Source organism: Eleginops maclovinus, chromosome 6 (assembly GCF_036324505.1).
Source record: "Eleginops maclovinus isolate JMC-PN-2008 ecotype Puerto Natales chromosome 6, JC_Emac_rtc_rv5, whole genome shotgun sequence".
Lineage (NCBI taxonomy): Eukaryota > Metazoa > Chordata > Actinopteri > Perciformes > Eleginopidae > Eleginops > Eleginops maclovinus.
In genome coordinates, this window is record NC_086354.1 from 349,884 (window position 1) to 364,159 (window position 14,276).

The following is a 14,276-nucleotide window of genomic DNA, read 5'->3' on the forward strand; positions in this document are numbered from 1 at the left end:
TAACTTTTACCATGAGCAAGAACCTTGATGACCATCTTCCTGGACTTGAAATAACACAAGTCTAATATTATTTTTAAAAGAGTGTGCCATTATTATGGGCAAAAGCAAGCCTGAGCCAGCCCTAACTACTGTATAAGCTTTATCAAAGAGACAGTATCTATCCTAAACACAAACTGAGAGCTCATTCCAGGAGAAAAGACAACTTTTCCACTACAGCTAAATATAAAAAACGTTTGTTGATATTTATCTTTTCCCTGAGTTTTTGGCATTTCTACGTTTAACGCCCAATTTAAAATGTGGTTTGGATGAAAACGCACTGACTGAACCAGGATTAATGTACTTGGGTTCAAAGGGAGCTTGTGTTAGTCCCCTCTTCTAGAGTTTACACAAAAGGAGTAGATATTAAACTATATGTCTTGATAGAGTGGAAGAAGGAAGTGTGTATTGAGCAGGTAATAGGATAATAACAGTAGTAGCATGTTGGCACCATAGCTCACAGTCAGAGCTGTTGCTGCGCTGCTGTTACCATGCATGTGAATGTGCATCTTTGTGCATACATGCCTACACAAAACAGAGATCAAGATTTAAAAAACAAGACACCATAGCTCTGCTTAATGTCAAAAATCAAGCAAAAGTTCTGTAAAATGGTCTTATATGCAGAAGCATTACAAAAGCACTTTCACGTTTCCTTTAATCTGAATCAGAAGACTTTATTCCTCCCAATGAGGGAAATCAGGTCTGTGTGGCTCAGTCTCAGCTCTGGTGTGGAAGGTGTTTTGTTTCCTATCTAAGGGTGTGTTTACGCCAAGAGAGCCGTGAAGCTCTGGCTCCCACTCGAGTTTTGGAGACTGTAGGAACCACAGGGAACAATGCATTCTGGGAGTGCAGTGTTGCCTGACATGAGGAGCTTTGTGTGTGAGAAGAAGGATTCTAATTATATTCTGGGTTTTGCAGGGAGACAGATATGATCTCCTTTCTCATACACGTTGCATATCATTCTAGATCAGGGATGTCAAGCCCGCGGACAAAAAAAACCAAACGGCCACCAGAGGGTCAAATCCGACCACGGAATGACTTTGCAAAGTCTAAAAATATCAATGTGCAATCTAATGTCAGTCAGCAGCTTCAGTACAAAAGAGTTTGGTTTGGTAGAACTTATTGTTCATGCACTGCCAAAACTTTTATGTATTTTTTCTTTTTAAGGCAGAGGGATAACTGAACCTTCTTCTTAATAGTTCCCACTTTAGTGTGTGTGCTGGTGAGTCAGGATTACTACACAGACTGGAAATGAATGTAAAATCATTTTCTAGATCTTGACCAGTAGTTTTGATCATAAAGAAAAACAGTTCCAGATACCAGGGACTAAAGGTGTTTGTGGCCCCTGAACTGAAATAAGTTTGACTCCCCTGTTGTAAATCAACTCGTGAGTATAAAGTTAGTTGGAGCAGCCTGAGAAGTATTTGCAGTGATGATACTCCAGCCTCTTGAAATCATCTCAAAGATGAGGATGTGACATTCCATACAACACGACTGTAACAGCTGAACCTCCACTCTCTGCTCGCCCTCCCTCACTCAAGAGAGGCTGTGGCTCGGCTGTGGGAATTCCCCTTTAATTGATTCCTAATTCCTGTGCTCATGAGAGCATGGAAAACTCAGACCACATCTCCTGGCTCTGTTTTCCTTTTCTTTTCTTCTCTTTTCACACATATTCACTTTACCTTATTTAAACCCTTTCCCCAGCTCTCTCACATCACCCTCTCTTTTTGTTGGTGGTCACCGTGTTCGCTCTTTCCCCCACCCCCTACTCCGCACCACTTTTCCAGTGTGTGTGTGCTCCAGTTTTCCTGGCGTCTGTTTGACAGGACACCTCAATTGCAGTCCGGTACTGAAGTACATAGACATTCCACATACTGTACTGTGAGACTGATCTGAACCTGCACAGATTTAAATTGTTGCTAAAATAAGGTTCTGAGTGATTGCTTCAACTTGCGAAAAAGATTCTGTGCAGGTACTATTGAAAAATTGTCCTAGACATCATCAGTAGATTATCAGAGAATGGGCCCCTGGACAGGGTCAAGAGAAAGACCCACCGTCTTTCCTTTATGGGAACAAGAACCCAGACTTTTGGCCTCTTTATTTGCTGTTTTCTATGTTTTTGTAGTGGTTTTGTGTAACTTTGTGTCACTCTGTGGGCTCTTTGTGATGGCTTTACCTTTCTTTGTCGTTGACCCTTTGTATTTTGTGTTTCTTGGCTTTTCCTCTCTTGTTGGCTGTCCATGTGTTTCTCAGTGCTGACTCTGAGTCTCTCACTGTCTGTAGGTGTCTCTTTGAGGGACCCTTGCCTCTTTTAGCCTTTGAGCATGTGCCTGGTAGAGCCGATCAATAATCCATCCATACCAATGATCATTGTAGATCTGGAAAAGTACAATGTCAACTGTAAACACATTCAATAGAGGAGCCGCCTACACCTTAAATTGATTTGTCCATAATTTAGATTCTGACCTGACATTTGAGGGTTTATCCAAAACAATGATGACATTAAAGGACAGAAAATCCTCCACAACAACCACAAGCCACAGCGACTCTTCACTGAAACCAATCATGATTCAAATAAACTGATTCATACGAAATATATTCCTTTAAGGATTTTTATGAAGTCACAAGTATTACAAAGTACCCATTCTTAATAGCATTATAACACATATTATTATCTGAGATCCATTGTATATTATATGTTGTCAGATATGAAACAGCAGCTTAAACTCTAACTGAAAGTGTCGTTAGTGACAGAGCAGCATGTCTGTCACAGGCTGTCTCATCTGTCCTGAGTGTGTCTCTAAGATCTTTTGTTGTTAAAAGCTCAGCACTGGTCTGCCATCTTGTGGCCTTTATGAGTTACTACACATGATGTCTGGCTGAAACACCAAACAGATCATTGTAGCATCCCATAAACCCCTCTGTTTCAGCCCTGTTCCAAAAGAGCTGATTCAGTGACCATCACAAAGTGTCCAAAATCTGATCAGCTGATTCAGGCAGGTTTTTTTAGAGATGGATCAGGACAAAAAGAGAGGTGGTCTTTGTTACTGAAACATTCAGAGTCTTTGAACACAGAGGGGACACATGTTTATGTATAAAAGACAGGAAAAAGGGGATTTTGCATAACAGCGGAGACTTAAATCAACTGCACTGAATGACTTTTAATTTTTCTAAAATTCTGTGTTGCCATTTCATTATGTTTTAAATGAAAGTCCTTAATATATATGATTGCAAATTATAATTCAGCCCAAACAAAACACTTCAAAATGCTGGAGAGGAGGGTTAGTTGGTGTTGTTTTGTGTAGCGTCTGGGAAACAGATTGAAGAAAATGTCAAATATTTGTAGCACTTCTCTAAGCAATAACCCACTTACTTTAGTACTTGGGAAAACAACACGGGGGAGGGGGGGGGAGTCCAACTTATTTCTAGTGATAAGAATATAGAGGATTAAACACATTACAGAAATTGGTTAAACGATTATTAATTAATTCACTCACAATGGAAGAGTTGAGTAAGTGAAATGGAAAATATAGCCATGATAATCAGAAACCATATCTTTGATGAAAGATGGGAAAATAGGTCTATTATAGAACACAAAACACTTGTAACGACCAGGAGGAAAGATCTGACAATTAATGTACGTATGAGTATTTATGCTGGATCCATTATGTGCAAACTATACCTGATTTCCATTGGTGATTTTTCCTATTTTTTCCTTCCTGATTTGTTGATTGTTATGTATTTAATGTATGTGTCTATCTGTGTTCATCTTGTTATGTATGCCTTGTAATAAAATCATTTCTTATATGCAAATAATAATAAAATAGATAGAGATTACTAGCAGGATTACAGTGTTACAATACACTCTGAAACAAAGATGGATATATTAAAGGCTGACGGACTGAATGAATTGTCCTTATGGTTTAAATTTAGGCTACTTTAATTCTTCTTTATTTTCAATAACTTGCTTTTTCATGCAGAAGGTGGACACCTGATTTATTTAAAAAAATACGGTGTGATTTTAATTCATGTATTAGACTTAAACAGCATTTGCAAACTATTACTGTGACTACAGTCGCGGTATTCTTCTTTTCTGAGGTTACATACACATCAAATAAACATCTTATTGTTATTTATCTTGTCTTTTTTATTTGCATTGCATTTGATATTGAGTTGATCTAAAATTAACGGAAAGTAATCAGGTTACTTTTGATATTGTGAATAACACATAGCTACAGACTTAACTTTTGATATTTACAAATGTTTTTATTTTTCATTTATTTACATGCTTTGTGTGTATTACAGAGCTGTCCTACTTTCAGATTTATAAAACAGATAGAAAGTCAAGGGGAGCACACAAGAATATTAGTTGTGGTATTCAATTCAGTTTTGGCAATACCTTTTTCACTTTGTTAATATGCAAATATCCATTAAAGCCACCTTTTGGTTATTGGAATATGAAAACACCATAGGTATTTTCTGATTAATCAGAATATAAGACTGATTATTTTAGCACCAATATCTGCAAAACTTAAATAATTGAAGTTTGCAAAAGTGTTTTAAACATTTCAAAGGCCTCCTGATGTGAAGTGACTGAAGTTCTATCATGCGTTTCCCTCCAGTCCCAGGCGGTCCCGCTCTTAGACTGATAGTTCTGCACTTATTTCTGGATGTTGATTTGTCGGATCTCGTCCACTCTGTTGTGGTGCAGCTGGAAGGCGGGGGTGACCCAGCGACCGCACGAACACCGATCCCCACACCAGCTGAACGAGCCCAGCTTAGAGCTGCACTTAGGACACAGCAGCTACACAAGCGCGCACACACACACACACGAAGAGAGGAGAAGATCAGAACAGCTCCACAGTGATGGAAAGATGATCAGAACTAATACTCAAACATTTATACGCACTAATTACTAATGTAACACTGTTGTAAGATCAAACCGTGCAACACTGTTCACTGTTCACTGTTCACTGTTGGTGTTACGACTGGCCGCTGCTTCTTCACTTTCTTTAACGTTTAATTCCTTTTATGATGCTGCTGCTGTTTTATACCTTGGGTGTGTGCTTATTAGATTTTTTTTTAATGTACCTCTTATTTTGATAAGTTGGAAAACCCTTTTCATTTTGCCTCTTATCTGCAATGACTCTGCTGTAGGACAAAAACAGAATTTAAGATTTTTCTGTTTTCTGAATTGTGACAGGGGACATATATGCAATGTTCTATAAAGAAGGAACAACTACGACTCAAAATATTATATTTGTGACAGTTAAAGAAATAGGATCACATTTAAAAATGAAGCGACTCTGATAAACTGAAACTTGATATTTGAGTTAATTCAAATCTGTTTCTGTGAGACATGTGTGTGCTGTGTGTGTAGCGTTACCTGTCCATCCGTCACTCCAACTAAAGCTGGCTCCATCCACTGTACGGGCTCTATGAAGTAGGACGTGCAGTGGACGTCTCCTGGAAGAAGAAACATTTGCCAATACTTATAAATTAAAGGTTGAGTTTCTGTGACAGGACTTATCAGGAGGAACCCAGAAGTGATATGAGTCAAATGTGTATACTGTACCTAAGCAATATGTCAATAAGTCAACATCTGTACTGATATATTCAAACTGAAAATAGATCTGCTAAATATTAAACGATATTTAAGAGTGACAAAATTGTGGAGAATGTAGACAACTGGTTTCGAGGGAAGGAAATAAAGAAATAAAGAAATAAAGAAGGAAGGAAGGAAAATAATTTGCAGAATTAAAACACATCAGCTCTGGTACGCAGTATTTTTAAACGGTCCATGGTGAGTGAACACTGTTAACTCTAAAGACCACATGGATAAGAAGTCCTGCGAGTTCTACTATAGAAAGAGAAACATCTAAAGTAAGTCATGACTCCATAACTAGGAGAACTCTGCTGGGGATCAAGGGAGGACAGCTCCTGAATGTTTTGAGTTTTTTTTTGTATAACATCAGTCAAATAAATGTTAATGTATTTTGGTCACTTCTTTGCCTTCCTTCATTTTGGGGGGTTATCATGCTGGTAATTAACCATGATTGTCGTGGCGTTTTAGTCCTTTCCTTTTCGAATTAAAAGGCCACTCTCGGGATGCCGGGATTCGTGACGCGCCTCTCTTTGTTCCCAAAAAACACGAATTGAGATCATCGAGTTGAATCACATTTATTTGGTTGATCCGGCATACAAACGAACATAGGCTTTCTTGTTTTAACGTAAAATAAAAGGTTTGTCTCCGTGTCCAAACAATTACAAAAAGAGTACGGTCAAAAAGATTATACTGGCTCCCGTCTGAGGTCGCCGGCTGTGTGTGATTGCCCCGCTAGATAAGGGCACACAGACATGCGCACTAAGATAGATCAGTAAATACGTTATTCAATAATTAATAATATTCTAAACAGAAATGTGACATACAAAAATAAATCTAAATGGTCTAAACCAAGAATGGCTCTAACAATGATGCTTTGGGGGATTTTACCAGATGCATTGTGTTGCCATGGTTTCAGAGGGATAGCTGTGGGCCTCCATCAGGCTACAACTTGAGGTCTGTTCCATATTAGGTATTGTTTAAAAAAATGAGCACCATTTAAAGTATGTTGAATTAGCTCATAGCAAATATTTGTAATCTTACACAGTTTTAAAATAACTTTAAAAAGTGATTATATGATAAAGTTAAATCAGAATCTATTATTATCAAGTAGGTTTACACATACGAGGAATTTGCTTTGGTGTAATTGGAGCATACAGAGGAACAGAAAATAGAATAATACCTTGTCTTTTTGTAAAGGAATGAGCCAAAAATTGTACTATTATAAAAGCTATTTAAAAAAAAACACTACTATAATAAATTCAAAATTAAGACAGTATTGACACAAAAATATATATATGTAAGAATCAAATATGACAAATACTATATTTAAGTGGAGAGCTGTGCAGGTTTAGAAAGAGGTGGTGAGGTGAGCAGGGGGTGGGGGGGCAGGATGTACAATATAAACAGAACCAGAGGTCCAATGCATGAAAAGGAGTTTATTGTATTATTTGTGCTGGTTTAAGGATGTTTAACCTTTGTTTTCAGCATGCACCCTTCCCTTTCAGCCTTTAAAAATACCAATACATCATTGCCAAAATACTTCTTTGCAAGTTAAAGTCCTGCAAACAAAATCTTACTTGAGTAAAAGTACAAAAGCTTTATCAGCTAAATGTACTTAAAGTATCAAAAGTAAAAGTACTCATTGTGCAGAAAAATAATCTGACTCTTTGGTGCATTTTAAAAGTAGCTTAAGCTGTTTCATAAATGTAGTGTGGTAAAATTACATTATTTCCCTTTTAATTGTCATGGTTTAGAACTATAAAGTTACTTAAAATGGAATGACTCAATAAAAGAACCTCGAAAATTGCACTTAAGTACAGTACTGGTGATCCACTGGGTGTTCAGTGTTCTTACCGCTGCAGTTGCCGGACTTCTTGTGACCAAAGGCCTGCGCTCCTTCTCCCACAGGGTGACTGAGAATACTGGAGCCCCGGAACAGAGCTCTCCTGCAGAGGCAGAGCATCAGGAGCATTATGTTTCATTCAGCAGTAGAATAACAACATTTTTATTAAATGTTTTATTCTGACATGAATTCACAACTCCTGCACCCAGCAACAGGTGTGTTCTTGTTGTTAGGAAGAAGCTGGTAGACAGTTTGAAGCTTCCTGCTTCCAGAACCTTGACCCCCCCCCCCCATGAATTCAGTGCCTTCTAACATTCCTCCAGCTTCACCTGCACTTCCTGCAGCGATAGGACACTTCAGAGGACCTGCAGTGGGCGGGGTCAGTGGCAAACAGCTCCCTGGGAATGTGCTGCATCTCTGCTCTCACATACACACAAACACACACATGCACACGTGCACACACACACACACCCCGTTGGAAATGAATTTGTTGGAGTCCACGTAACGATAAATATGATCTGCTCATGGTTTAATCATTAAAACACATTATTATTATTATTATTATTATTATTATTATTATTATTATTATTCATAAAACAGTGCCAGTTCAAAATAATAATTTTAAATTTTTCACCAACCAATACATTTCTTGGAATGATGTTTCTTTCTTTTTCTTTACAATAGCAGATGCAACAGAAAGACTGTGTGTGTGTGTGTGTGTGTGTGTGTGTGTGTTTACCAGGATACTTCTCAGTGATCTTGATCAGTCTGTACTGTTTGTACAGAGGACTGGAGGTGTCCACTTCACAGTGCAGAGCCTCGTACAGACGCAGCTGCTCCTCAAAGCCACTGTTCACCCTGAAACACACCAGCAGCTGTCAATCATCTGCCCTGAGACTTGTTTTAATACCCATACTGACATAGCGCTCTTACAAGGTCAGATCAAAACATCATATATTATTGATACTTCCAAATTTTTCAATAAAAAAGCGAATAAGAAAGTTTTCTATATTTTCCTGATACATTTAATGATATCATCACATTAAAAAAATGTTGTTGGACTGCTTCTTGACCCCCCCCGTTGGTGCATGCCTCCCTCTTCGTGTGTGTTCTGTGTGCAAATCTCGCAGAATCGTTTCACTGCAGGGAACATGTAGCTTGTTGAAAGGTTAAAAGCCACTTACTGGACGTCCTGTTTGGCAGTCTTCAGCCGGTGGTAAGCCTCGGTGAAGCTCAGCTTGTGTTTCTTCATCAGGTAGGAGGTGATGATGGTGGCACTGCGACTCCTGCCGGCCTGACTGAGTCACAAACCGCAGCTGTTCACACTAAGCCCAAAACTACTGAGACCCTCTCAGTGTTGATAGTATATTGTGGATTCAAATCAATCAATGTTTGCTCCAATAGCCCTATGTCTCAGGGGGTTTACAGTTACAGCACCCTCTGTCCTTAGACCCTCGCACGTACAAGGAAAACCTCCCACAGAATCCCCCACAGTTACCAGGGAAATGTTATAAACCTCTGGAGAAAACCAGAGGAGGATCCCTTTATCAGGATGGAGAGAGATGCAGTAGGTGTTGTAAAGATCAAAAAGATATCAGTTACAACATAGACAATCTAAATGTTAAACATGATAATGTGACTATATAGAGGAAAAAAAAGATAGCTCCAGGTGGATAGAAATATAACTAGTAAGTTGTACTTCAGTAAGTAACTTCCAATAATTAGCAGGAATAACATTTATTTTGAGATGGAACCGATCTGAACCGGAGTGGTGGTTTGTTACTGGACTTCTGTGCTAGTCATGGATTGGCCATAACAAACACCATGTTCGAACATAAGGATGCTCATAAGTGTACGTGGTACCAGAGTACTAGGCAGAAGGTCCATGATCGATTTTGTTATCGTATCATCGGACCTGAGGCCGCATGTTTTGGACACTCGGGTGAAGAGAGGGGCGGAGTTGTCAACTGATCACCATCTGGTGGTGAGTTGGGTCAAGTGGCAGGGGAAGCCTATGGACAGACCTGGTAAGCCCAAACGTGTAGTGCGGGTGAACTGGGAACGTCTGGAGGAGTCCTAAGTCCAGGAGGCCTTCATCTCACACCTCCGACGGAGCTTTGTTCAAAGCCTCCATTGCCGAAGCTGCAGCGGGGAGCTGTGGTCTTAAGGTCTTAGGTGCCTCAAGGGGCGGCCTTTCGGGATATGTTATCCCTGGGAACTCCTGACGCAGTTGCAAGGTATCGACAGGCCCGAGAGCAGCAGCCTCAGCCATGGCCGAGGCAAAGCAGCGGGTGTGGGAGAAGTTCGGAGAAGCCATGGAGAAGGACTTTTGGTCGGCACCTCAGGAGGGGGAAGCAGGGAACCATCCAAGCTGTGTACAGTAAGGATGGGACGCTGTTGACCTCAACTGATAGGGTGTTGGGGCGGTGGAAGGAACACTTTGAGGAACTCCTGAACCCGACAACTCCGCCCTCTATGTTAGAGGCGGAGCTGGAGTGTGAAGGGGGATCAACTCCAATCTCACGGGGGGAAGTCACTGATGTAGTTAAACAGCTCCACAGTGGCAAAGCCCCGGGGATGGATGAGATCTGCCCAGAAATGCTGAAGGCTCTGGGTGTTGAGGGACTGTCATGGTTGACATGTCTCATCATTGCGTGGAAGTCTGAAACAGTACCGAAGGAGTGGCAGACCGGGGTGGTGGTTCCCCTTTTTAAAAATGGGGATCAGAGGGTGTGTGCCAATTACAGAGGCATCACATTACTCAGCTTCCCCAGGAAAGTTTACTCTAAGGTGCTGGAAAGGAGGGTCTGACCAATTGTTAAACCTCAGATTGAAGAGGAACAATGCGGATTTCAACAATTGCGGACCAGCTTTTTACTCTCGCAAGGATCCTGGAGGGGGCCGGGGAGTACGTTCATCCGGTCTACATATGCTTTGTAGATTTGGAGAAGGCGTATGACCGGGTTCCCAGGGAGATACTGAGGGAGGTGCTACGGGAGTATGGGGTGAGGGGGTCTCTGCTCAGGGCCATCCAATCTCTGTACTCTCAAAGCGAGAGCTGTGTCCGGGTCCTCGGTAGTACGTCGGACCGATTTCCGGGAAGGGTTGGCCTCCGCCAGGGCTGCACTTTGTCACCAATCCTGTTTGTGATATTCATGGACAGGATTTCGAGGCGTAGTCGTGGGGGAGGGGGTCTGCAGTTCGATGGGCTAAGAATTGCACCACTGCTTTTTGCAGATGCTGTGGTCCTAATGGCTTCATCGGTCTGTGACCTTCAGCACTCACTGGATCGGTTCGCAGCCGAGTGTGAAGCGGCTGGGATGAGGATCAGCACCTCCAAATCTGAGGCCATGGTTCTCAGTAGGAAACCGATGGACTGTCCACTCCAGGTAGGGAATGAGGCCTTACCCCAAGTGAAGGAGTTCAGGTATCTCGGGGTCTTGTTCTCGAGTGAGGGAACAATGGAGCGTGAGATGGGCTGGAGAATCGGAGCAGCTGGAGCGGTACTGCAGTCGCTTTACCGCACCATTGTGACGAAAAGAGAGCTGAGCCAGAAGGCAAAGCTCTCTGTCTACCGGGCCATCTTCGTTCCTACCCTCACCTATGGTCATGAAGGATGGGTCATGACCGAAAGAACGAGATCGCGGATACAAGCGGCCGAAATGGGATTTCTCCGCAGGGTGGCTGGCATCTCCCTTAGGGATAAGGTGAGAAGTTCAGTCATCCAGGAGGGACTCGGAGTAGAACCACTGCTCCTTCGCATTGAAAGGAGCCAGTTGAGGTGGTTCGGGCAGCTAGTGAGGATGCCACCTGGGCGCCTCCCTAGGGAGGTGTTCCAGGCACGTCCAGCTGGGAAGAGACCGAGGGGTAGACCTAGGACCAGGTGGAGGGATTATATCTCTTCGCTGGCCTGGGAGCGCCTTGGAATCCCCCAGTCAGAGCTGGTTGATGTGGCCAGGGAAAGGAAAGTTTGGGGCTCTCTGCTGGAGCTGTTACCTCCGCGACCCTGACGGAAAAGCGGGAGAAAATGGATGGATGGATGGATAGATGGATGGATGGATGGATGGAATATAGTAGAACACCTGTCTTTTAATATAAAGGGTATTTATAATAATGTCTTTAAACTACAAATCAATTCAGAGGTTATTGTATCTAGTACAACATGCAGTACAGGCTGACACTGATGCTTTCCTTTTAACCCCTAATGCATATCTTGGTTGGTACTGTTTAATAATAAAATGATTAAGACATGAAAACACTGGATGGGTCCCCGTATAGTGAGAGAGGATGACATCTAGTACATTTAATAAATTTACAAGGCAGGACTGAATCACTTTTAGGTAGTTTTGATCCTAAAATAACAGCTCCAGATACCGGGGACTAAATGTGTTTTGGAGATACATGATCTGTGATGCGCATGTGCAAATCACTTATCAAACTGAGGCATAATATCATTGAAATTACACTTCTTTCTCTTAAGAAATGTCAGGTTGTTCATAATGTTTTCTAAAAAGGTAGTTCATTAAATGTGAACATTGTCAGAATGTACTATTTTTGAAAGCTAAAAACAAAGGGAACAATTGTTGTTGTTATTTATAGGTTATTAAGCTATGATTACACTGGACAGCCCACTTGGAGCAGATTAGGGTGTATGTGGCCCCTGAGCTAAAATGAGTTGGACTCTTTAGACCCTTACCAGTGAACGAGTACAGCCCCACCTCCATCCACAGCCTCCTGAATGAACAGGAAGCAGTCATCCATGTGACTAAGAAGGTCAGAGGTCACCTCATCCAGAACATTGACCCACTTCCTGTGAAAGTTCCCACCAGCAGGAACCAGAGGGGCGGGGTCCACAGAGTCAACAGACAGGATGTGAGTGACAGCTGCGGCGGCCAATCCCTGGCTGTCATTGAGGTCAGCCGCAGTGCCGATGTACAGGCTGGGATCCACCAGCAGCATGACTGCACACACACAACATCAAAACCTATCAGGAATTTCATTCTATTTACTTAAAAAAAACCTTCACTATAAGTGTATCCTGCATTCCTTTGTGTCTTAAAGTTAATACATTATAAACAAATGTATGTAACAAATGTAAAAACATTTTTTAAATTCAGAACATTGGAAAGGTCTGTAATGAAATATTAAGAAACTATACATAGTCAAACATATTTAAGACAAAAACTAGCATATAAGAAAAGTTAATAATATAAGCTATAAAAGTGCATGATGTGCTGCATGCTTAAAAAATAAAGAAAGAAGATATATATATAAAGAGCAGGGTAGAGAAATATGCTGTATAGATATACATATGCATAAGAATAGATAGGTATAACATAGTAACAGGATGGGAATGGAACAGTGTATAAAACCATATAGTGAAAGTGTGTGTGTGTGTGTGTGTGTGTGTGTGTGTGTGTGTGTGTGTGTGTGTGTGTGTGTGTGTGTGTGTGTGTGTGTGTGTGTGTGTGTGTGTGTCAGCACCGTGAGGACGGAAGCTACTCACCTCGTTAGCCCTTTGCTTGTTTAGCTTTCCCGCTTAAGCGCCAATCCTAACTTTATGAAACAATATTTGAACAGGAAGTGCTGTGTGCAAAAGAATACCTGACTCCTAAAGTAAACACAGCACACCGAGGAAACTACAAAAAAAGTGTGGTTGTTGCGGCGGGTGTTTGGTTCGTCTTTCACATTGTCCGGATGGAAACAAACAGGAGGGCTCCTTAGTTCCGGTGTAACACCACGTTCTGTAACCTGTCGGCCTGTTAGTCACGCGGTTCAGTTTTTGTATTACTCGAGGGATAGAATTACTGTGATGTCTCACTTCTGTTAAAGTAGCAAAACTACCAGAGGTGGAAGAAGTACTCAGATTATTTACTTCCGTAAACGTAACGTATCAATACTGCAGTGTAACAATACTAATACTTTAAGTACCAAAAGTAAAGGTACGCGTTCTGCAAAATGGCAATTTTAAGCATCAAATCTTTTTACGTATTTTAATCAAATTATCTAAATGAGTTCATGTGTTCATCACTTCAATGTTGCTCTGGGTAAAGGTGGGGTTTATTTGAATTACTTTATACATTACAGGGTAGCTTAACCTAAAATAATATATGATAATGTGTGTTGAATTATATTTTTTTAATAAAAAAAGTGTAGTTCTTGAGTAAATGCACCTTACTGCATAAGGAATGCATTTATTTATCAGAGCTGGTAAAGGCGGCGCTAATTTACTTACTATACTGCTGCTGGATATCTTAAATCACTGTTTCCCAAACACTGGCTCGTGACCCTCAGCTGGGTCGCAAGAGATTTATTTTGGGTCGCCTTGTCACGACGTAGGTCTGCGCCTGCGGTATATCTTTCCGACACGTGAGGGCGCTATTTATATTTTCTCCACAGAAAGTGATAGCTTCCTGAACGACTGTGCCTGCAGCTAGCAAGGAGTTGATAGGCTAATTGAGACATGCTTGCTTGGTTATCGAAAAAGAAAGCCAATGAAAAATCAGCAAAGGTCAGTGACGAGGGATGTCAGGAGCCAATCCGCAATTTAGCGAGTGTGAACAATAAAACCATGAACGAAACACGGGAGGGTGTAGTAGTGGGAAATGACGCTAGCGCTAACGCTGGTAGGCCTATCGTGCAGGGATCTGAGCCTCCTTTGAAAAGACAAAGAGTTGTGTGGTGTATTAAATCTGTTCATACATACAGTTAGTTAAATCAGTTCATATACAGTTAGTTACTCTCTGAGGTCATAGAGTGCAGAGAGTGATGTTGTACAACAGGGTGTTGTAG

At 41.3% G+C, this 14,276-nt stretch overlaps 1 protein-coding gene across 2 annotated transcripts; it reads right to left on the bottom strand.

Moving 5' to 3' along the window:
- Positions 1-4,281: 4,281 nt before the first annotated feature.
- dusp12 (dual specificity phosphatase 12) lies at positions 4,282-13,826 on the bottom strand. Of its 2 annotated transcripts, none has more exons than XM_063885094.1 (8): positions 13,720-13,826; positions 12,181-12,445; positions 8,669-8,782; positions 8,224-8,342; positions 7,814-7,901; positions 7,496-7,587; positions 5,423-5,502; positions 4,282-4,840 (listed from the first exon to the last, which is right to left on the bottom strand). In XM_063885094.1, the coding sequence occupies exons 2-8, from the start codon at positions 12,441-12,443 to the stop codon at positions 4,697-4,699; spliced, it is 900 nt and encodes a 299-aa protein (XP_063741164.1). In that variant the 5' UTR covers positions 12,444-12,445; positions 13,720-13,826; the 3' UTR covers positions 4,282-4,696. The 2 variants fall into 2 exon arrangements, with proteins under 2 accessions (XP_063741164.1, XP_063741163.1); XM_063885093.1 differs by lacking the exon at positions 13,720-13,826 and adding an exon at positions 12,991-13,361.
- Between the last annotated feature and the right edge of the window lie 450 nt (positions 13,827-14,276).

Coding starts and splice junctions, on each gene's coding strand:
- dusp12 (XM_063885094.1), bottom strand. CDS start 12,443: ATGCTGCTGGTGGATCCCAGCCTGTACATCGGCACTGCGGCTGACCTC. Junction 8,343..8,668: donor ACTGCCAAACAGGACGTCCA/GTAAGTGGCTTT, acceptor GGTGTGTTTCAG/GGTGAACAGTGGCTTTGAGG. Junction 7,902..8,223: donor GATCACTGAGAAGTATCCTG/GTAAACACACAC, acceptor ATGTGAGAGCAG/AGATGCAGCACATTCCCAGG.